At 41.4% G+C, this 23,779-nt stretch overlaps 2 protein-coding genes across 3 annotated transcripts in view; one reads left to right on the top strand and one right to left on the bottom strand.

The window, feature by feature from the left end:
* SLC17A1 (solute carrier family 17 member 1) overlaps positions 1–23,779 on the top strand; it is a 218,727-nt gene that overhangs the window by 142,658 nt on the left and 52,290 nt on the right. Inside the window, exon 13 of one of the 2 annotated variants that reach the window (XM_029241969.1) lies at positions 22,015–22,105. The exons of the other annotated variant lie outside the window; for it this stretch is intronic. The gene's annotated coding sequence lies outside the window, so the exon portion shown is untranslated. Of the gene's footprint in view, positions 1–22,014; positions 22,106–23,779 lie in introns of those variants that run through there. 2 annotated transcript variants of the gene reach the window in all.
* The window catches only part of SCGN (secretagogin, EF-hand calcium binding protein), a 37,748-nt gene continuing 34,279 nt past the window's right edge, over positions 20,311–23,779 (bottom strand). Inside the window, exon 11 of the mRNA XM_029241972.1 lies at positions 20,311–20,876. Coding sequence (XP_029097805.1) covers positions 20,748–20,876 — 129 coding nt within the window. The 3' untranslated portion in view covers positions 20,311–20,747. The remainder of the gene's footprint in view (positions 20,877–23,779) is intronic.

Raw genomic sequence — 23,779 nt, 5'->3', positions numbered from 1 at the left:
GGAGGGGATATGGGGATATGTGTATATGTATGGCTGATTCACTTTGTTCACAAAAGAAGCTAACGCACCATTGTAGAGCAATTATACTCCAATAAAGAAGTTGAAAAAAAATTCATGGTATAAAAGACTATGGGAGGGCTTCCCTGGTGGCGCAGTGGTTGAGAGTCCGCCTGCCGATGCAGGGGACGCGGGTTCGTGCCCCGGTCCGGGAAGCTCCCACATGCCGCGGAGTGGCTGGGCCCGTGAGCCATGGCCGCTGTCTGGAGCCTGTGCTCTGCAACGGGAGAGGCCACAACAGTGAGAGGCCCGCGTACCAAAAAAAAAAAAAAAGACTGGGAGTTCAGGTCTTTTGAGCATGAGATGCCCATTCTCCTGCTGAACCCTGCAATAAAACTTTCTCTGCTCCGGACTCCAATATTTTGGGGTTTTGGGCCTCACTGTGTGTCAGGCGCACAAACTTGTGTTTGTCAAGGCTTCCTGTAATAATCTATGCTGGTTAACAACCCTCAGATGGAAGGGAGGAGGACTCAGGTGATTTCAATCTCTTTTCTTTGGTATTTACCCTGTATGGTGTTCTCTGTGCTTACTGGGTCTGTGGTTTGGTATCTGAAATTAATTGCGGGAAATTCTCAGTCATTATTGTTTCAAACATTTCTTCTGTTCCTTTTATCTCTTTCTTCTCCTATTTCCCTTACACGTATGTTACACCTTTTGTAATTGTCCACAGTACCTGGAGAGTCTGTTCTGTCTTTTTAAGTCTTTGTTCTCTTTGCTTTTATCTTTTAAAGTTTTTTTTGGATATCCTCAAGCTCAGAGATTCTTCTTTCCTCAGCCATGTCTAGTCTGCTAATAAACCCATCAAATGCATGGCATTCTTTATTTCTGGTACAGTGTTTTTGGTCTCTAGCATTTCTTTTTGGTTCTTTCTTAGGATTTCCATTTCCCTGCTTACATTGTCCATTTGCTCTTGCATCCTGTCTACTTTATCCATTAGAGCCCCTACCATATAAATCATAGTTTTAAATTCCGGGTCTGATAATTCCAACATCCTTGCCATGTCTGGTTCTGATGATTGCTCTGTCTCTGCAAATTGTCTTTTGTGATGTTTGGTATGCTTTGTCATTTTTTTCTTGGTAGCTTAACATGATGTACCAGGTAAAAAGAACTGCTATAAATAAGCCTATAGTCATGTGGTGGTGCGGTGTGGGGCAGGGGAAGCATTCTATAGTCCAGTGGTCAGGTCTCAGTCTTTTGGTGAGCTTAGGCCTCTGGACTGTGAATTTCGCAAGAGTTTCTCGGTTTTTTCTTCCCCCCTTAGGTGGAACAGGGTGGCTAGAGTGGGCTGGAGTTGGGTATTTCCCTTCCCCCAAGTCAATCAGGCTCTGATAATAATCCAGCAGGTGAGGCTCTGGTTAACTAGTTTCCCCTGCGGGCAGGCTTTTTAACTAGAACAGAGTACTCTGGGATATTTCAAGATGGCTCCTTTTCTCCTTCCCTCTGCTAGAAGCAGGAGGGGATTTTTCTCCGACGTTTCCTGAGGGAATCTGGTCGGGCTTCCGGAGGTAGAGCTCACAGTATTACTGGGTCCCTGTGGAGTTTTAACTCTCAGACTTGTTCCTGCTGAGCCTCCAGCAATTCGTCAATTACAGTTCCTGGTTTCCGGCCCTGCATGTCTTCCCAAAGGTAATCCCTTATATTTGCCTGTCTCTCTAATCTCGGAGGCAGTGGCTTGCTCTGCGTTCTCTCCTCTGTTATGGATATGAGTTGCTTTTTGTCTGTTCAGCTTTTTACTTGTTTAAATGGGGTTGCGGCTTCCAAGCTCCTTACATGGGGAACCAGAAATCAGACCCCATCCCGCACTCCCCCTCCATCCCAGTTAAAGCAGAGAGCTGCCTGAATAGTAGTAGGGAAAAAAAAAAAAAAAAGGACTAAGCATATGTGTGGGAGTAGGGAAGTGTGGAAAAAATTACCTAAATCAAGTGCCTATTATGTTTTAGATCTTTAAACAATGTGTGTCTTTACTCATCACAGAAGTCATATGCTGTGTTTTACTGCCAGACATACCCCTTCCTTTTTCTGATAATCAAATGCTCTGTTGTGAAACATTCAGGGTCTTTTAGGAAGGTCAAACTCTGCATCAGAGGCAGCTGGACCACCTAGACAAGCAATCAGCAAACTTTTTCTGGAAAGAACATGAAAAGACGTTCAGCACCACTAATTATTAGGGAAATACAAATCAAAACCACAATAAGATATCACCTCACACCTGTTAGAATGGCTACTATCAAAAAAACAAGAAATAATAAATATTGGAGAGGATGTGGAAAAAAGGGAAACTCTTGGTAGGATTTAAAATTGTTGCAGCCACTATGGAAACCAATATGAAGATTACTCAAAAAATTAAGAATAGAGTTACCATATGACCCAGCAATTTCACTTCTGGTTATTTATCCAAAGAACATGAAAACACTAATTCAAAAAGATACCTGGGCTTCCCTGGTGGCGCAGTGGTTGAGGGTCTGCCTGCCGATGCAGGGGACGTTCGTGCCCGGTCCGGGAGGGTCCCGCATGCCACGGAGCGGCTGGGCCCGTGGGCCATGGCCGCTGAGCCTGCGCGTCCGGAGCCTGCTTTCCGCAATGGGAGAGGCCGCGACGGTGAGAGGCCCGCGTACTGCAAAAAAAAAAAAAAAGATTCCTGCACCCCCATGTTCATTACTGCATTATTTACAGTAGCCAACATATGGAATCAATCTAAGTGCCCATCAATGGATGAATAGCTAAAGAAGATGTAGTATATATATACACAGTGGAATTCCACTCAGCCATGAAAAAGAATGAAATCCTGCCATTTGTGACAACATGGACAGATCTTGAGGGCATTATGCAAAATGAAATAAGTCAGAGAAAGACAAATACCATATGATTTCACCCATATGTGGAATCTTAAAGAAAACAAAACAAGCAACTCATAGATACAGAAATCAGAGTAGTGGTTACCAGAGGGAAGCAGGGGAGGAATGGAGGAAATGGGCGAAGTGAGTCAACTGAATGGTGATGGATGGTAACTAGCCTTGTGGTGGTGATCATTTTGTAGTGTATATAGATATAGAATTATAATACTGTATACCTGTAACTTATGTAATAATAATTATACACACACACACCAGATAGAACATATTTTTGGCTTTGCAAGACATACTGTCTCTGTCATAACTACTCACCTCTACTGGTATAGCATGGAAACAGCCATAGACAATATAAATGAAGGAGCATGACCAGATGTGGCCCATGTGGGGCTGGATTTGGCCCCAGGGTTATACTTTGTCCGCTCCTGATCTAGACCTTACCAGTTGAAGTGCCCTGCCCTCTGGCCACAGTGATTGGCTCAGGGACAGTATGTAATCCAAGCTAGACCAATCAGAATACGCCCTGGAATTTTTCTATTGAAGCTACAGAAAAGTTGGCCCCGCGGTTAGTTGTGAAGATGTGGATCTGGAACTGCCAAGGGCCGTCTTCTTTGCATGTTAGAAAGGTTCTGGATGAGAAATGGAGAAAAGAGAGAGAGAATTATTGGTGTTTCTTGAGCCCCTAATCCCAGTCAAGTATCCAGATCTTCCTTTATGATTTATAGTTCTATGAACACAACTTTTTGTGGAAGCTAGTTTGAGTCTGATTTTGCTCTTAAAACTAAAATATTCTGGCTAATATACTATAAGAAATCAACATTATTCCTGTTTTACAAATTAATTTGTATTCTGCTCTGTCACTTACTAACTGGGAGACCTTCAACAGTTTAATTACCCTCTCTAAGCCCAAATTTTCTGATTTGTAAAATAGGAATAATAATGTACATTCATCCCATGATTGAATGGGATAATTTATATGTAGCACATATGAATTTCTGTTCACAGATTCAGGTGATCAAGGAATATTACTTTATTTTCTATGACTTCATTTTACTCTGAGGCCCCTCTTTTCCTGGCTAGTTAAAACTTCTCTGGCATTCTTGGGTGTCCCTGCCCCTTACCATTCTTGTATTACAACTCCAGTGAGTGTGTGTGTGTGTGTGTGTGTGTGTGTGTGTGTGTGTATTTGGAGGGTATTTATCATTTGGTCTCATAGAAATAGGACTTAAGAAGTGGCCAAAGGAGGCAACTTTTATATTTTTTTAAGACAAAGAAACAAATTTGAGGGGAATTGACAGGACAAAGAAACTAGGTTTGGGCTTTTAATAAGGAACATCAGCAGAGTTTGGTCTTGTGTGGTAAATTAAAGAAGTAACAAGGTTTGTTCATAGGGGCTTCTCACCCAAATTCTTCTGGAGGTAAGGGTGTCCTTCTACCTCCAGATGCACGGAGGGCACCTTCCATATGAAAGATTTATTTCCTGCTTTCAGGGAGACAGAGAGGAGGATAAGAGTGTTCTTCTTGCATTGGCTCTTTCTTTAAGTAACTTTAATTCAAAATAATCAATATGCCGTTGAGGCACATTTTGGGACCACCCACCCTGAGTCCCAGAAACTGCGTGGTTACAAAATCAGGACTCACAGTCAGCATGAATGTGTGATGTACGGACCCACAAGGGAACGTTGAGTAACTGTAAGGGATTTGGAGAGCAGGGATGGGTCAAGGGAATGACAGACCTTTTTTGTTTGTTTTTATGTTTGTTTTTACGTATAGTTGATTTACAGTATTGTGTTAATTTCAGGTGTACAGCTTGATGATTTGGGTTTTCTGCAGATCATATTCCATTATAGGCTATTATAAGATATTGGATATAATTCCCTGTGCTATACAGTAAAGCATTGTTCCTTATCTATTTTATGTATAGTAGTTTGTATCTGCTAATTCCATACCCCTAACGTGTCCCCCCACCCCCTTTGATAACCATTAGTTTGTTTTCTGTCTGTCTGTTTCAGTTTTGTATATAGATTCATTTGTATTATTTTTTAGATTCCACATATAAGTGATATCATATAGTATTTGTCTTTCTCTGTCTGACTTATTTCACTGAGCATTATGTTCTCTAGGTCCATCAGTGTTGCTGCAGACGGCAATATTTCATTCTTTTTTATGGCTGAGTAATATTCTCTTGTATATATATATACACCACATCTTTTTTTAATTGAAGTATAGTTGATTTACAATGTTGTGTTAATTTATTCTGTACAAAGTGACTCAAACACATATATATATACATATATATTCTTTTTCATATTCTTTTCCATTATGGTTTGTCACAGAATATTGAATATAGTTCTCTGTGCTGTACAACAGGACCTTGTGGTTTATCCATCCTATATATAACAGTTTGTCTCTGCTAATCCCAAACTCCCAATCGTTCCCTCCCCTACCCCCCATTCCCCTTGGCAACCACAAGTTTGTTCTCTATATCTGTCAGTCTGTTTTTGTTTCATAGGTATGTTGATTTGTGTCGTATTTTAGATTCCTCATATAAGTGATATCATATGGTATTTGTCTTTCTCTTTCTGACTTACTTCCCTTAGTATGATAATCTCTAGGTCTATCCATGTTGGTGCAAATGGCATTATTTCACTCTTTTAAATGGATGAGTAATGTTCCATTGTATATGTGTATATATATATACCTCATCTTCTTTATCCATTCATCTGTCCGTGGACATTTATATTGCGTCTGTGTCTTGGCTATTGTAAATAGTGCTGCTATGAAGATGGGGTGCTTGTATCTTTTTTTTTTTTTTGCGTTACGCGGGCCTCTCACTGTTGTGGCCTCTCCCGTTGTGGAGCACAGGCTCCAGACGCGCAGGCTCAGCAGCCATGGCTCACGGGCCCAGCCACTCCGCGGCATGTGGGATCCTCCCGGACCGGGGCACGAACCTGCGTCCCCTGCATCAGCAGGCAGACTCTCAACCACTGCGCCACCAGGGAAGCCCTGTATCTTTTTGAATTATAGTTTTGTCTGGGTATATGCCCAGGAGCGAGATTGCTGGATCATATGGCAGCTTTTTTTTTCGTTTCTTGAGGAATCTCCATACTGTTCTCCACAGTGGCTGCACCAATTTACATTTCCACCAGCAGTGTAGGAAGGTTCCCTTTTCTCCACACCCTCTCCAGCATTTTTTATTTGTAGACTTTTTAATGATGGCCATTCTGACAGGTGTGAGGTGATACCTCATTGTAGTTTTGATTTGCATTTCTCTAATAATTAGTGATACTGAGCATTTTTTCATGTGCCTGCTGGCCATCTGTATGTCTTCTTTGGAGACATGTCTATCAAGGTCTTCTGCCCCTTTTTTGACTGGGTTCTTTGGTTTTTGATATTGAGACACATGAGCTATTTGTAAATTTTGGAGGTTAACCTCTGGTCGGTCGCATCATTTGCAAATATTTTCTCCCATTCTGTGGGTTGTCTTTTTGTTACATTTATGGTTTCCTTTTCTGTGCAAGAGCTTGTAAGTTTAAGTCAAACTTTTGTTTATTCTTGCTTTTATTTCTATTGCCTTAGGAGACTGACCTAAGAAAACATTGGTACGATTTGTGTCAGAGAATGTTTTGCCTATGTTCTCTTCTAGGAGTTTTATGGTATCTTGTCTTATATTTAGCTCTTTAAGCCATTTTGAGTTTATTTTTGTATATGGTGTTAGGGTGTGTCCTAACTTCATTGATTTACATGTGGCTGTCCAACTTTCCCAACACCACTTGCTGAAGAGACTGTCTTTTCCCCATTGTATATTCTTGCCCCCTTGGTTGAAGATTAATTGTCCCTAGTTGTGTGAGTTTATTTCTGGGCTCTCTATTCTGTTCCATTTGATCCATATGTCTGTTTTTGTGCCAGTACCATGCTGTTTTGATTACTGTAGCCTTGCAATATCGTCTGAAGTTTGGGAGGGTTATGCCTCCTGGTTTGTTCCTTTTCCTCAGGATTGCTTTGGCAATTCTGGGTCTTTTATGGTTCCATATAAATGTTAGTATTACTTGTTATTTCTGTGAAAAATGTCATGGGTAATTTAATAGGGATCACATTAAATCTGTAGATTGCTCTGGGTAGTATGGCCATTTTAACAGTATTAATTCTTCTAATTGAAGAGCATGGGATATCTTTCCATTTCTTTGAACCATCTTTAATTTACTTCATTAATGTTTTATAGCTCTCAGCATATAATCTTTATCTCCTTGGTGAGGTTTGTTCCTAAGTATTTTTTTTTTTGGTGCGATTTTAAAAGGGATTGTTTGTTTACATTCCCTTTCTGATATTTCATTGTTAGTGTAAAGAAATGCAACCATTTTCTGTATGTTAAAAATCTACCACATCTTAAGCCAATTGTCTGTTGATGAACACCTGGGTAGCTTCCATGTTTGGCTCTTGTAAATAGTGCATGACAGACGGTTTTAAGCTTTATTACTTAAGATGGTGATGAAACAAACCTCGCCCTTTCCTCCCCACTGTTATTGTCTCACCTACCTAATGTTTGTGCAAAGCATCACAGTTTATAAAATGTTTTCATGTACATTAGTTCATTCAATCACACGGTCTTTTCACCAATCATGTGAGGTATTTTTATTACTGTTATTATTTCCATTTAACAGATGAGGAAGCTGAGGTTCAAACAGGTGGGACATGAGTATCCATAGATATGCATGAGTACATATAGCACATAGCTTGTGAGAATTTAACCAGGTTTCCTGATGCCAAGTTCAGTTACTTTTCTTCTCATTTGTATAGGTTTTTTGTTTTGTTTTGTTTTGTTTTACATGTCCTTTCTGACCTGGAGTATCCTAGCATTTTCTGTACATTGGAGACATTTGTTTGGTCCAAATGTCCTGCGCTTTCTCTCTCTTGTATATAACGTACAGACAGGCTCCCTGAAGCCATTTAGTTCATAAAAGCAACTTTCAGCTTTGAATCATCTTTGGGACAGCAGTTGTTAGCAAGTAATTTTAAACAATAGTATCTGTAATTAAAATACAGAATGAAAACATTTGCTTACACTTCCATCATAGCAGATGTTTCCATGATGTTGGCTGCTCTGATAACTTGAAAGCTATTGTTTTCACTAATAATGGTATTTTATCATTCTACAAATAACCATAAGCAAGGGAGGGAGAGAAAGAGAGAGACATCAAAACAACCTGTTGGTTTTTATATTGTCAAGTACTTTTTTTCCCTTAAAATTTTTTTGGCAAGTGAGGGAACTAGAAAATTGTTTTCTATTTCTGTCTTAGCAGGAGTCAAAACTGGTAAGGATTTCTCCAGACACGCCCTAACTTATTCATGTTTTTTAGGACTATTAGATTAAATGAGAATATTTATCTCTTTTCCTTTAGAATATTGCAGCATTAGAAACATGTCATGAAATTGTCTCCCTTAAGAATGTACCCATCTGATTAATTTTGAATAATAGTTCAACTCATATATTTTCTTACCCTAATGTGAAATGCGTCAGGCCATGCAAAACAGTGACACAGAAACTAGACCAGAGGGAACTAGGGAAGGAGGAGAGAGTAGGAGTCTGGGGTCTGGTCTAGAATCACATGCCTACCAGCCTCCTTCCCAACCAATAACTTACTCTGAGCTCCTGGCCAAGACATGGTCTCTCTAGACTTAAGAACTGTGTTAATATAAATATGAATAGTTGTGTAAAATAACTTTACTTACATATTCACAAGGATATTGGGGAGTAAAATAAGAAACCAATCCCTGCTTTTCATTCAGTGGGGAAGCTTAATATGTCTTCTTACTAAAGACAAATAGGGGAATTGATGGTGTTAATTCTATTAGATTTTTCAATGTACTTGATTTTTTTTTTTACTTTTCAAAATAGCAGACTAAATTCTCTAGTTCTCTTTAACACAAGCTATGGTAAAAATTCATCAGAACCCTTCAAATCTACTGTGGCTGGCAGTGGGCCAGGCTAAAGAGGAGAGTGACAGGAACACAGTATAAATGAATGGGGGCCTGGTGATGTGAAAGGGGGCCCCTGGGGCAAATCCCTGGTGAAGAGTTTGAGCCAGATCCTCCTGACTCAGGGGTTATGATAGGTAGGTAACAAAAATGGCTCCAATTCTTCTCTCCTTAAATCCACGCCCTTGCCATGTAATTTTGCAGTGCCCTCCTCCTCTTGGTCCTACTCTTTGACGCTGCTTAGCTTTGGTCGATGGGACATTAGCAAATACTGCTCAAGAAGAGGCTTGAGCAGTGCCTGCCCACTCATATTTCTGCATTTGCCATGAGGATAACATGGGCAGACTAGCCTCCTAGAGAATGAGACACACAGAGCTGAGCTGAGTTATCCCAGTTGCCCAAGCTAAGGCCAGCCTCTATCAGCCAGTGGCCAGCCGATCCCCAGATATCTGAGCCAGCCTAGCCAAGATCAGCAAAGTGATTAGCTGATCTTAGGCTAGTGAGCAGTAAACACTTAGAGTTATGTTACTTAGATTATGCGGTTGTTTGTTTCAAGGGAAATGCTAAATGATACAGCCTCCACCCCCCAAGTTTTCTACCTGGACGCAAACCTAGTGGCCCTGGTGATAGGGAAAACTAACTTGGAGCTTATCCAGAATACCGATTAGTAGTAGGGGAAAGTCAGCCAGTGACTTACAGTTGAGCCAGGATGGTTTTCAGTGGGACTTCTTCCCATGTGACCAGTTGAGCTTTGACCACATTTGTTATTTTCAATTTCTCCTTCCATCTGGGGACTGAGAAATGTTCTTTCTTTCATGTTCCCTTTTCATTCCCAAGACTTTTCTAAAGAGCTGAAACAAAGAAACACATACAGGAAACTAGAGAGGCAATCATTCATGTTGCTTGTTTTTAGGAACTCCAAGATGTATCCGTGTTCCCCAGAAAGGCAGTCATTCACGTTGCTTGTTGTTAGGAACTCCAAGATGTATCCGTGTTCCCCAGAATCTTTTCCAGTGGCCTCTGTTTCAGAAAGCCTATCCACTCTTTTGAGAGAAAGCATTGTTCTCAAAAAACAATAACAAAATGATTACAGTGCTAGTATGCTCACCAAAAGGCAATTCATTAAGTTATCAATTCAGCCACACGGTTGTCGTCAAGTATGTGGTTATAATAGAAGGAATCATAGAAATCGATCATCTCATCTTTGATTTTATGTAAAAGAAGCATAATCCTAGGAAAGTTAGGTGACTTTGTTCAAAATAAAATAACCTAAGTTGAAACTCACATTCAGGATTTCAGACCCCAGGTCTGATGCCTCTCCCACCATGCTGCTGCGTTTCGGGCAGCAACTCCCAGCCCCTCAGAGGAGAAGAACCCATACGTATCAGACGGCCTCTCTGGGTACTACCAAGTGTTACCAAATTAAAATTAAGCAGCCTTGTGGCCTACTTATACACAGTGGTTTATTCAAGGAAACACCAATCCGATAACCAAAAAAAACTTAAAAAGAACCTTAAATCATTATTGAACTATTTCAATAAACATCAAAGGGGGATTCCATTAATAAAATCCAGTGAACTGTCTTCCTCCCTTTATACCCCTCACACATAGCTGCCCCCATTCTCTCCTCCCTCTTTTCAAACTCTCCCAAACTGTGCCCCAATTCCAGCCCACACAGCTGCTTCATTTCTTCCCTCCCTTCTCTTTTGGATCTGTTCCTCTCCCAACGACTCCAGCCCTTTCCAACGAAAACCAGTTGGAATTCTTGACTTCTGCGATTCTGTCTCTACCTAATACCCTTATTTTGTGTAACAGGGTCTTGGGAATCTAGTGGGCAAAATAAAATTCTCCTCAGTGGATGGGAGTGAGAGAGAAGCTATACACACACCAGGATATACGACCAGGGAGCAGGACTTTGTGTCTGTGACCCTGCTATATACTGATCGCCCAGAAGAGTGATGGTATGTTGTATTAATTAAATGCATAAATATTTGCTAAATAAAGAAATGTCACACATGCAATGAAACCTCCAGGAGGTACAGAAGAACAAAGGCTGTCAAGTTGTATTGTCAGTCACGTGGACACCATTGCAGCAAAGCGGCTGGTGTCAAGGAGAGGATCTTATAATCTAGCAAAGTACATTGTGCCAAAGACATTAATCCTGTTGATTCCAAGTAATGAAGTCACGTTAGGAGCGAAGGATCATATTTTCACCACCATGCGGTCTTCCTGGTAATAGGTGAGCACAGGATGGCAGACAAGCCACTGGTTGTTGCCCCTCCTTTTATGGTGTGTATGAAAAGAAAAAGATGTTCCCTCTACTGTAATCTGGGGGGCAAAAAACAGAATTTATCATTTCATGCTCTAATGATCAAAGTTATTAAAGGAAGAATGTGAGGTACAAGCTCTAATTGTCTGGAAATGATTTCCCTATGAAAATGATTACCTCAGCTCTGTTGCAATATCATCATTCTCACATAAAGAAAGAAAGTTGAGAAAATGTTTAAAAATAATTAGATTCCAGGAAAGTTAATTAGGCAAGCACTAATTCTATTTTAAGAGGAAGATAATGAATAGTTTTATGACAAGACAAAGTGGAGGGTGGGGGAAAATCACATCAGAAGAAATGCCATGAAATGCTTCAGTGTTTTTAAAGATCAACTTCCCCAAGACATGCTGCCCCCAACTTTCTCACATCGCCATTGTCAACCTCCACAGAGTTGGAAGCACTTCCTTCCTAGTAATGTGACATAATGGAATAGAGTCATGACAGATCCATCTCTTTTGTCTAAAGAATATCTCTAAATGACTGAAATGCTCCTTCTAAAAGGTTGAATCATTCAATCTCTGCTTTGGATATATTTCCTAATTCATTCCAGTCTGCCTTTAGTCATTTCCTGTTTGTACTCTCAATGATCTGAAAATGTCTTTGCACAGTTTTTAAAGTTGTATAATACTAATTGGAGAAAAAAGTAATTATCTTCATTCTCTACTGTCAGGAAAATATAAAGCATAAAGAATGAAAAAACTTTTTACCACAAAGGCATTTTCTGAGATGATTATGTAATAAGCTTACTTGGAAATGTTCCTTTGTCTTTGGCATCTAGCTTTGCTGATAAAAATCTGCATACGATAATTATCATTTACTAAATATTTTTCTCCTTTTCTCAGATAGCTTTTGAGGTTTTACATTTTAACCTTTATTTTTGACAGTTTTGCTAGAAAGTGTCTGGTGTGAGTTTATTTTTATGTACTAGATTTAATATTCAAGCTGTATTCCTATTCTGAGGACTCATGTCTTTCTTCATTCTGGAAACTCTCAACCATTATCTCTTCAAGTTTTATTTATCCATCATTCCTTCTGTTCTTTTTGTTTGGAATTGCTGTAGATACACACTGTGGACTCTTAATATAGCTACCATCTTTCTTTTTCATATTTATTATCTCACTACATCTCTGTGTGGCTTTCTGTGTGAATTATCTGCTCTATTTCTTTTCACTAATTACTTCCAACTGTGACCAGTCAAAAGTTATTTCTTGCATTGATATTGTCTCAGTGATTATACTTTGGGCAAAGGTGATCAAAAGGTGCAAACTTCCAGTTATATAATAAGTAAGTCCTGGAGATGTAATGCAGCAGGGTGGCTATAGTTAATAATACTGTATTGTATATTTGATGCCAGCCCCTGGTGTCAAGCAGTGAAACCAACTCCTGCCTTCCAATCCCTTTTAATGCCTGATGCTAACCCTCTTGACTCAGAATTGGGAGCCCAGCAAGACCTCTGGCCCTGTGTTATCTTACGGGAAGATTATTTTGTTTGTGAGCATCATTTTTAGAAGTCTTTTTTTTTTTTTTTTTTTGCGGTACGCGGGCCTCTCACTGCTGTGGCCTCTCCCGCCGTGGAGCACAGGCTCCGGACGCGCAGGCTCAGAGGCCACGGCTCACGGGCCCAGCCGCTCCGCGGCACGTGGGATCCTCCCGGACCGGGGCACGAACCCGGGTCCCCTGCATCGGCAGTCGGACTGTCAACCACTGCGCCACCAGGGAAGCCCTAGAAGTCTTTTTTTTGCTTGCTGGGACACTGCTATGCATTTGGAGTGGTGGCCTGGGGAGAGATGTGCTCAAAGCCTGAACATACAGCATAATCTTCACTGGAAGTCAACACGGTTATTTTACAGATGAGGAAATTGATGTGTAGAGAGATTAGGTGATCTTTCCCTAGGAACAGACAGAATTAGAACTAAACGGCAGACTACTGCGTAGTCTTATAATTGAGACTCTTTCCATTACACGGTAATATTTTAAGTTTCTAACTGGTGCTGGTGTTGACAAAAAATAAATCAGTAGTCAATCTAAGAAAGAAATGGAAAATTTTATTCAAGCCAAACTGAGGAGTATAACCCGGGAGACAGTCTCTCAGAGAGCTCTGAGAACGGTTCCAAAGAGGTGAAGGGAGAGGCCAGTACATATGTCATTTTGGCAAATGGGTACGTGCAGTCAGGCACTCATCTTGGTAGAAGATTTTGCTATTTGTGAGGAACACATATCTTAGTTAATGGTTCAGTGCTTTTCTAAGTATGAGAAGATGCAAGAAGCTGGGATCACACAGTCTTCTCCTGAAAATATCTCAGAGCCAGTTCTGTCAGTTCTCCCAGAACACAAAGTACCTCATCCTGATCTTCGCCCTGAATTCCTTTCAAGGTGTATTACAGGTCAGTGACTGCAGTGGCTGATGACTTGATTCTCATAGAACTGGATGGTGGGCAACATTCTATATTTTACAGTCTCTTCTCTTTTGGTCCTAATTTCAGCCAAGGTTTGGGAGGCATTTTGTGACCACTTTGTCCCATGGCGCTAAGATTGCTCATTCCCAGGTCAGGTGAGGACTTCCTTGATAGGCTAGTCGGTGTGCTGTTACTGGACCTAGGCCCTGTTAAAGTACCCAGAAGCCTCTGGACCACCTGTCTTACTAGTCTGTTATGGTCCAGGAAATGTTTCCCTTTTGTTGCGTCTTCCCATATCTAGAGTTATAATATTACAATCATTGATCTTATAGAGCTGAATATTTGATCAACTGTTTCAAGTCACCTAATTATTAATTTTATCTGAGGCTCAGTCATACATTTAGTAATGCAAGAAACAATCTTGTAAAATGAGCAGAATACAAGTAATATAGCTAGTAACATTAATAAGGTCATAACTAAATATTTAAGCTAAGGACTTACATTCAGTATGGCCCAGTATCTCACCAGGTTATCTGACCAGTCTGTTCTGCCCCAATCACTGTCTTTAAGGGAAATGATATATTGTCTGCACCTATAAGGTGAGTGGTGAGTCATCATGACCCCTTATAAGTTAGAGAAACAAATATTATATTCTAAGGAGTTACACAACTGGCATCAGAAGGAGAAAAATTGATCTTGATGGTTGAGCAGGTATTTCTGCCACTGGGGAATCTGGTTAATGCAGAATGCAGATAGATGCATGATGCACACTAGAGGGGAAGGAGGAGGCCCAAATGGGCAGAGAAAATTTTTGTTTGAATTCTGCTTGGCATGCCTTAAACTGTGAATTTCTATTTCATCACTGGGCACTGTGCTAAGAGATGTATGTGTGTGTATAGTGGTCAGGTAGGGCCAGCTTCTGGAAGAAATCTAAAACAAGGTTTTCTGATCTTAAAAGAAGCTTATCACTTCATTGGAAATGACAAAACCAGCCGTATAAAACAATTACAGAAGGATTAGAATCAAATTATGGAGTATTGGTTACACAATGACAGAAATTGGGGGGTAAAAGGACATCGGTGGAGAGTATTGGAGCAGGCTCTATGGGAAAGTTGACGCTTGAGCAGACCTTTGAAGAAAGGGTAGATTTTAAATGGTCAAGGGGAAGAGGAATGAGGTGGGAGGTGAGAAGGGACTAGAGACCAGACAGAGGTAAAGAAGAGGGAATGGGCAGCTGTAAGCACCGCAGTGAGAGGCGGGAGGGGGCAACTGAGGAGAGCAGAGCCGACCCTCAGGGAAAGGAGCCCGCCTGGGAGGCACTGAGATGTCCTAGGGATGTGGAGATGCAGAGAACCAGTGAAGAGGGAAGGTTAGTAGACACGATAATTAGTTCCTCTAACCCTGGAGGGAAAGAAGAGAGAGGATCCATTAGGGAATAGAAACACATTTTTATCTGCCAGGTTTATTGTTTGTTTTCATAGTTAGAAACTTATATTGTTCTAGAAGTCTCATAGACTCTAAGTATCTTTACCAGAGTAAAGCAGAAATATGCCCACTATTGCTATTTCTAAAACTTACAGACTTTCAGAACTTATAAATTCATAAGCAATCAAGAAGCAGAATTAAAGCTTATGGGTCTGGTAGTAGGGCCTCTGAAGCTGTTCTTTTGGTTTGTTTGTTTTAATGCCAAGTCTTGTCTGAGTTCAGTCAGAAAGTCTGTTATTTGTGCAACTATTAAATTCATTCAAACTGCTGGATTTTATAGGATTTTTGGCTGAACTGATCAGATACTGCGGTGTGAAGATAAAGTAAAGCTGGTACCCACACCAGTTTTACTGAAATTTTACAGAAATGAATGATTGGATTCTATCACTCAACCTTTTATTTTAGGCTACATTATGCAGCAAATATAATCACATTCTTTTTTGCTTTAATATCATGTAGACATATATTAAAGCAAAATAGAATAATATATATATGTATATACATGTAGAAGAAGATTATATGTATATAATCTTTTTTATTATCCATTGATGGGCACTTAGATGGTCTTTGCATCTTGGCTATTGTGAATGATGCTGCAAAGAAACGTGAAAGTGAAGGTACCTCTTCAAGATCCTGATTTTATTTCCTTTGGCTGTATACCCAGAAGTAGAATTGCTGGATCCTATGGTAGTTCTGTTTTTAGTTTTTTGAGGAACCTCCATAGTGTTTTCCACAGTAGCTGAACCAATTTACATTCCCACCAAGAGTGCACAAGCGTTCCCTTTTCTCCACATCCTTGCAAACACTTATCTCTTGTCTTTTTGATAATGGCCATTCTAATAGGTGTGAGGTAATATCTCATTGTGGTTTTGACTTGTATTTCTCTGATGATTAGTCATGTTGAGCACCTTTTGACATACCTGTTGTTCATTTGTATGTCTTCTTTGGCAAAATGTCTATTCAGATCCTCTTCCCATTTTTTAACCAGATTGTTTGTTTTTTGCTACTGAGTTGTAAGAGTTTCTTGTATATTTTGGATATTAACCCCTTATTAGACAGATGGCTTGCAAATATTTTCTCCCATTCTGTAGGTTGCGTCTTCATTCTAACTGTTTCTTCTGCTGTGCAGAAGACTTTTCATTTGATGTAGTTCCACTTACTGACTTTTGCTCCTGTTGCTTTTGCTTTTGGTGTCATATCAAAAAAAATCATTGCCAAGACCAATGTCAAGGAGCTCTTTCTGTGTTTTTGTCTAGGAGTTTTATTGTTTCAGGTGTTACATTTAAATCTTTAATCCATTTCATGTTAATTTTTGTTGAGTGGTATGAGATGAGGATCCAATTTCATTCTTGTGCATGTGGCTATCCAGTTTCCCCAACACCATTTATTGAAGACACTATTCTTTCTCTTGAGCATTCCTGGCTCCTTTGTCAAATATTAGTTGACCATATATGCGAGGGTTTATTTCTGGCCTCTCAATTCTGTTCCATTGGTCTATGTGTCTGTTTTTTATGCCATACCATACCATTCTGATTACTGTAGCTTTGTAATATAGTTTGAAATCAGGAAGTGTGATGTCTCCAGCTTTGGTCTTCTTTCTTAGGCTTGCTTTGGTTATTTGAGGTCTTTTGTGGTTCCATACAAATTTTAAGATTGTTTTTTATACCTATATGAAAAATGCTATTGGAATTTTGATATGGATTGCTTTGAATATAAGATGGCTCTGGGTAGTATTGACATTTTAACAATATTAATTCTTCCAAATGATAAACACAGGCTATCTTTCCATTTATTTGCGCCTTCTTCAATTTCTTTCATCAAAGTCTTACAGTTTTCAGTGTACATATCTTTCACTTCCTTGGTTAAATTTATTCCTAAGTATTTTATTATGTTTGATGCTATTGTAAATGGGATTGTTTTCTTTTTCATGTATTTTGTTGTTAGAATATAAAAATGCTATATACTATAGCATTTTGCATGTTGATTTTGTATACTGCAACTTTACTGAATTCATTTATTAGTTCTAACAGGTTTTTGGTGGCGTCTTTAGGATTTTCTCTATATAAGATCACATCATGAGCAAATAGAGACAATTTTACTTCTTCCTTTCTGATTTGGAATGAATGAGCAAACATCTTCAGCAAGGAGCACGGCTCTCTGGGGTGCCATCACACCTTTCCCCAACCCATCAAATATTTACAGCATGGGCTTTGATAAGAGACTTCTGCCTTCTGTCAGTCCCTTATTCAGCACTCTGTTCCCCTTTGGTGCTCCAGCAGAGGGCTAAGACCAGTTATTTTCCTTGGCCATTGCTATAGACTGAATGTTTGTGTCCCTCCAAAATTTATATGGTAAAGCTTAATCCCCAACATGTTGACATTTGGAGATTTGGCCTTTGGGAGGTGATTAGGTCACAGGGCAGAGTCCTCCTCATAAATGAGATTACTGCCCTTATAAAAGAGACTACAGAGAGCTTCTTTGCTCCTTCTACCATTGGAGGACACAGGAATAGGCATCTGTCTGTGAACCAAGAAGCAGGTTCTCACCTGACACTGAATCTACCAGGACCTTGAACTTGGACTTACCAGCCTCTAGAACTGTGAAAAATAAATGTTCGTTGTTTAAGCCACCCAGTCAATAGTATTTTTGTTATAGTAGCCAGAATGGACTGAGATAACTATCCATTAATGAACATACCAGCACCTATATTATAGGACATGAGGCTCAAACTTCTTGAGAATGTTTTTGAGTGAACTCATTCCTTCAGAGGAACAAACCCACCTTCCTTCCACTTAAAGATCTCCACCAGCCCTTTCTTTGGATGCTGGGAAAGGTCTTTGCCAGCCTAAGGTTATGACTGGGAAAGAAACCTGAGAGCTTCTGATAGAATCTCAGCCATATGCCATGACTGAAAGCTTGCTGGTGCTCAAGGCAAGTAGCTGCCCTCAATGAATCTTAACAAATTACCCTTAAAAGACTAAAGCTTCCCTTCCCCACTCACTTCCACCTCCGTTATCTCCAGAAAGACACTGAGGACTCTTTGGCTAAGAATTTATACAGTCATGGCTGGAGCAGTAACCTCAAAAGTTATCCTCGGGCTTCCCTGGTGGCGCGGTGGTTGAGAGTCCGCCTGCTGATGCAGGGGACACGGCTTCGTGCCCCGGTCCTGGAAGATCCCACATGCCGCGGAGTGGCTGGGCCCGTGAGCCATGGCCGCTGAGCCTGTGCGTCCGGAGCCTGTGCTCCGCAGCGGGAGAGGCCACAACAGTGAGAGGCCTGCGTACCGCAAAAAAAAAAAAAGTTCTCCTCATATAGCTAAAGGGAGAGTCATGAATTAATATATGTCAGCTTTGGGTCCAGTTTTTATTTTTTCCTTCTTGTGAGCTTAGGTTGTCTCAACCCTGGAAACAAATGTTTGCTCTTTGAAGGGTGTGTGGGTACACAGTTAGCTCAACATTTGGACAATGAGAAGTCTGCCTTCTTGGCTTGCCCTGTACTCCTTCCTGGGCTCTCTTCAAGCTCCCATGAAGCATTAATCCACACTGAATGACCCAGACTTAGATAAATATTCTACTGGAGGCTGCTGTGGACCCCACAGTGAGACCAAACCTGTGGGGAAGGGCCAAGGTTTCCTGAAAGATGACCATTATTTGTATATATGTCCCACATCTTCTTTATCCATTCATCTGTCGATGGACATTTAGGTTGTTTCCATGTTTTGGCTATTGTGAATAGTGCTGCTATGAGCATAGGGATGCATGTATCTTTTTGAATTATAGTTTTTTCTGGGTATATTCCCAGGAGTGGGATTGCTGGGTCATAGCGTAATTCTATTTTCAGTTTTCTGAGGAACCTCCGTACTGTTCTCCATAGTGGCTGCACCAACTTGCATTCCCACCAACAGTGTAGGAGGGTTCCCTTTACTCCACACCCTCTCCAGCATTTGTCATTTGTAGACGTTTTAATGATGGCCATTCTGACAGGTATGAAGTGGTGACTCATTGTAGTTTCGACTTGCATCTCTCTAATATTAAATTAGTGATGTTGAGCATCTTTTTAGTGCCTACTGGCCATCTGTATGTCTTCTTTGGAGAAACGTTTATCAAGGTCTTCTACCCAATTTCCAATTGGGTTGTTTGCTTTTTTGTTGTTGAGTTGTATGAACTGTTTGTATATTTTGGAGATTAAGCCCTTGTCTGTTGCATCATTTGAAAATCGGCCATTGTTGACTCCCTGACTCCCAACCTCTGATATGTATGAGCACAGACATGCTGCTTAGCTTCTATTTGCCTCAGTTTCTTCATCTCTAAGGTGGGTGTCGTGAGAGTACCTACCTCATAGAGTTTGGTGAGGACTAAATTAGTTAAGGTATGGAAAGCATCTAGAAGTACATGGCACATAGAAAGCACTTGATCAAATAGTAATTATGGATACTAATTATCTCTATGTTGGAAGTAAGGGGCACCTAAGAGGAAGGGAACCAGGTTAGGACCTGTGTGTGCCAGTGAGGGAGATCTCTGTGAGTGGTAGAGTTTCTTGGGTTATGGTCAGCTCTAAGTGAACTATGTTACACTGTAATTTTTCTGAATTACCTACAGCACTTCGTTAAACCTGAAATTCCTGCACAGTCTGGTATAAGGTAGGGGTGTTCTGGAAAATCAAGTGTCAGGACAGCAGAGGAATCAATCTGTCTGCCCCTGCCCCAGGGGGACTGAGTCAGAGTTCCAGGAGTAAAGGGAGGGGGTCTGGTCCATGGGGGAGCCAGCAGCCTGCAGAGGGGCCCACAATAGTCACAAGCATAGGAAGAGGCCTCAGGGGTCCCAGATTTGCCAGAGGAAACTGTTGGAAGGGGAATGGTTGGAGGGGGTGATGGATGCTTGGGTTACCTGGGAAGATTTTCTCCATATTTCTTCTGTATTCCTGCCTGCTTGGCCATGTAAGTTCGCAAAGCACCTAAGAGCAAAACCCAGCCCAGGATGAATGTTCTGGTCTTCTCCACGCAGTGAGATGAAAATGACTATTGGCAACTCCTACTTTGACTCCAACTCATCCGGGCACCTGAGAACTACAGGGTTGGTGATGTGGACTCCATCCAGGATCTTGCCCTTCTCTCTCCTTCTTCTCTTTCCCCCACCCCAGTTAGAGAAGTAGTTCATCCATCCAACCATCAGGTAGAACCCTCCAAAGGTCACAACACAAAAGCAGTTCGCAGTGCATCTTTGTTTCCAGCTGCAGCTTTATTTCCACTTCAAAATCTATTTGTAAAAGTCACAGGACTGCCACGAATGCCGCATACCATTCAGCAGAAAGCCGAAAAGAAGAGCACAGGTAGATGGACTCAGCTGCCCCACCTCCCCAGTGACTGGGGGAGGACAAGCCAAGCAGATCCTGGAGGTCAGCTGAGTCTTTAGCGGAACAGGAAAGCCCAGGGTCAAGGGGAAAATAACACAGACCCTGGGTGGGGGGCTTCCAGTAAAGGCAGGAAAACACCAGGACATTAAAAAGAAGGCCCTCAGGTCCCTCCCCTTGCCCAAGAACACCACACCATTTGTTAGAAAGTTTGCCTACCGTGTCCCCAGTAGCAAAGCACAGATACAGTTTTACCAGCAGGAGCTCAGAAACACGCTAAGAGCCAAAGGCAAAGCGGTCTGGGGATTAGGGGTTGATTTTCAGCCCAAGACACAAAGCCAGCTCAGACTTCTGAATTTTTCCATCCTTATTCACATCGCAGTGACGCAAAAGAATCTCCCGGAACTTATCAAGGTCCACCCCGCTGATGCTGGGCTGAGGACAATAAAAATAACATGTCAGTAGGCAAGCCAATGGCAGTCCCACCCTTTCATGCCACCCTGCCTCCCCTCCGTGTTTGCTAAGCTTAGGTGACACCCTGCCTTCTGAGAGCCCCTCCCTGGAGACAGGCCACGAGGGGGTGATTCTGTCTCCTCATCCCACCAAATGTTGCCAAGGATGAGTTTTCTGCCAACAAGTTCATTTCTCAGCATGTCCTTTCAGGCAAAAGAATGTCTATTCCCACATCACTTCTCTGCAGTTCTAACAGAAAGCCGGCCTTTTTCTCAACCATAATAAAGATATTTTGCCTTAGAGCAGAGGATCGTCACCAAAATTCTGTCTCACTACGCTGCTGAGAGAAGGCACGTTTATTATCTCCCCGTGGGAGGTTTCTGTGCCTCTAGTTTTTAAAAGGGTTACAATGCATGAAAATCTAACTAAAGAATTACGTTGTTGAGCTAGATAGGCCCCATCACGTTTATTCCAAGGGACTGTTTCAGGGGCTAAGAAGGGATTGTGAATCAGGTCAGCTAGGAAAATATTCTAAACTCAAAGGCCTGCAAAAGTGAGCAATGCCGGAGCTAAGTGATTCTCCCTCGGTTATTGTATTTAATCCTCGCGGTAACTTTGCAAAGTGAATGATTATGCCTCGTTTACAGATTAGGACACGGAGGCTCAGAGAGAGCTGAGACATCTTGCGAAGCTAGAAAGTGGCAACAGCATTTTTGATCCCAAGTCTTTTGTCTCCAATTAAGTGCTCATTTCACGAGTTCTCTCTGCTCTCATGGCGAAATCGCTGGCCTAATGAAGCTGTATGAATGGTGATGAATCTAAATTTAAAAGTCAGTGTCTGGAGAGAAAGGAAAAAATCATATTTCCAAACCCCTTGATTGTGGACTAGTTATGAGTGAGCAGCAGAGGCTCACTCTGCAGGATTTGATTTCAGGAACCCTTGGAAGCAGCCCTTATCACCCAACCCCACCCCAAGGTTTCCTCACTTCCGAAGAAAGCTCTAGAAAACCTGCAGTAGGAAACAAAACCTTTCATTCTGCAACTAGACAGCCATATTAAGACAAGCTAATTTGCAATGTCCCACAGGGTAAATGACTGACACGAAATCTACCCCTCATAGCAGGTTTTAACAGAGCGAAGGAGGGGAGAGAACAGCAGGAACGGGGAGCCATACGGCAGAGCAAGAAGAAAAAACGCCAAAGCGGATTCTGGGAGATATCAGGAGGTGAAAGAGCCTGGGGCCAGAAGCTAAACTTGGCGAACTTCACTCCTCTGCCGAGAATCCCTGAGTGATTGGACTAAGAGGCTAACACGTAACACATTGTCAATAGGTTCTCTTGTCGGGGCTCTAGAGGATAGCTCCCTGGGTGTCAGTGCCAGGCAGGTATAGATGTGGCCTGAGGAAAAGGGGCCTAGAGGTCCTGAACACAGCAAGCTACACTCTGTGGCTCTGTATTACAGGCTCATTTGTTGTATGGTTACAAGTGGGGATATTTGGTTTTCAGTATCCTCAAACCACTTTTGCTAAATCCTTTCTGCAGCAAGTGACACCCTGCCCCAGGATCCTTTTAGTAAATTCCCACACTTAGAAAAGACTTGGGTGGTAGTCATGTACATATTATCATATATTAATTTGCCAAGGCATTTATGCAATACCAAACTATTCTAAGCTCTTTTTTTTATTTTTTCTAATTTGTTTAAGTGAGTAGAAATATCTTAGGTTGTGTGCAGGCATGTGTTGGGGAGGCAGTTGTGGGTATGAATGTGGGTGTGTGTATAAAGGAAGTTTCTTTGGAGCTTTTGAGTTGTGGGTTTTGGGTTTTGTGGGTTTTTTTTTTAATTTATTTATTTATTTTTGGCTGCGTTGGGTCTTTTTTGCTGCACGCAGGCTTTTCTCTAGTTGTGACGAGCGGGGGCTACTCCTCGTTGCGGTGGGTGTGCTCCTCATTGTGGTGGCTTCTCTTGTTGTGGAGCACGGGCTCTAGGCATGTGGGCTTCAGTAGTTGTGGCACGAGGGCTCAGTAGCTGTGGCTCGCAGGCTCTAGGGCGCAGGCTCAGTATTTGTGGTGCATGGGCTTAGTTGCTCCGCAGCATGTGGGATCTTTCCGGACCAGGACTCGAACCCGTGACCCCTGCATTGGCAGGCTAATTCCCAGCCACTGCACCACCAGGGAAGCCCTTGAGTTATGTTTTTAATGCTTGACAAATCACCAGGAGTCAGGAGGACTGAATGCCACTGCTAAAAAAAATGCTTGGATCACAGAAGACAAATCATTTGAAACCACTGAGGGCTTCCATTTTAATAACAAGTTGCCAATATAAACGTATGCAGGTTCCTGATCTAAGGCCTCTATGAGTCCCCTCTTGCCAACCATCTTCTTGTCAACAACAGAGAAAATCAGATGGTGTACCTAGCAGGGAAAAGAATAAACTTTTGGAGGCCTGGGGGCAGGACCTCTCATCATCTCCAGGCAGACACCCTGGTCATCTCTGGCATCCCTTTTATTTGGCTTCCAACATTTTTTGTTCACATTGCTACTTCTCCTTGGTGGGTGCTTGGAATCTTCAATGTCTTGCCTTCCCACTTTCTAGTTTAGGTTGTAGATTCTTGTGTTGATTTTCTTGTAGATTCTTGTGTTGATTTTCTTGCTGTGCTAAGTGAGCTACAGGATTTCAAAAAGTCTTGTGTAGAAATTATGGTGTCTGCTCCCTTAGGGACTTGCTATCTGATCACACCGTTGGAGGACAACCTTGGGTAGCATTTTCCAGAGGTTAAAGAAAAGGGTGGGTGTTCTGGTAACCAAATAATTTTGTTCACACAAATTCAACATATGCATCATATATGACTGTACAAGAATTAAAAGGCTATAAAATAAGCTTACTTC

The sequence above is a fragment of the Monodon monoceros genome, unplaced genomic scaffold, assembly GCF_005190385.1.
Source record: "Monodon monoceros isolate NGI ecotype Baffin Bay Population unplaced genomic scaffold, NGI_Narwhal_1 Super_Scaffold_3, whole genome shotgun sequence".
NCBI lineage: Eukaryota > Metazoa > Chordata > Mammalia > Artiodactyla > Monodontidae > Monodon > Monodon monoceros.
The sequence above is the reverse complement of the archived record's forward strand: the minus strand, read 5'-3'. Positions and strand labels throughout refer to the sequence as shown.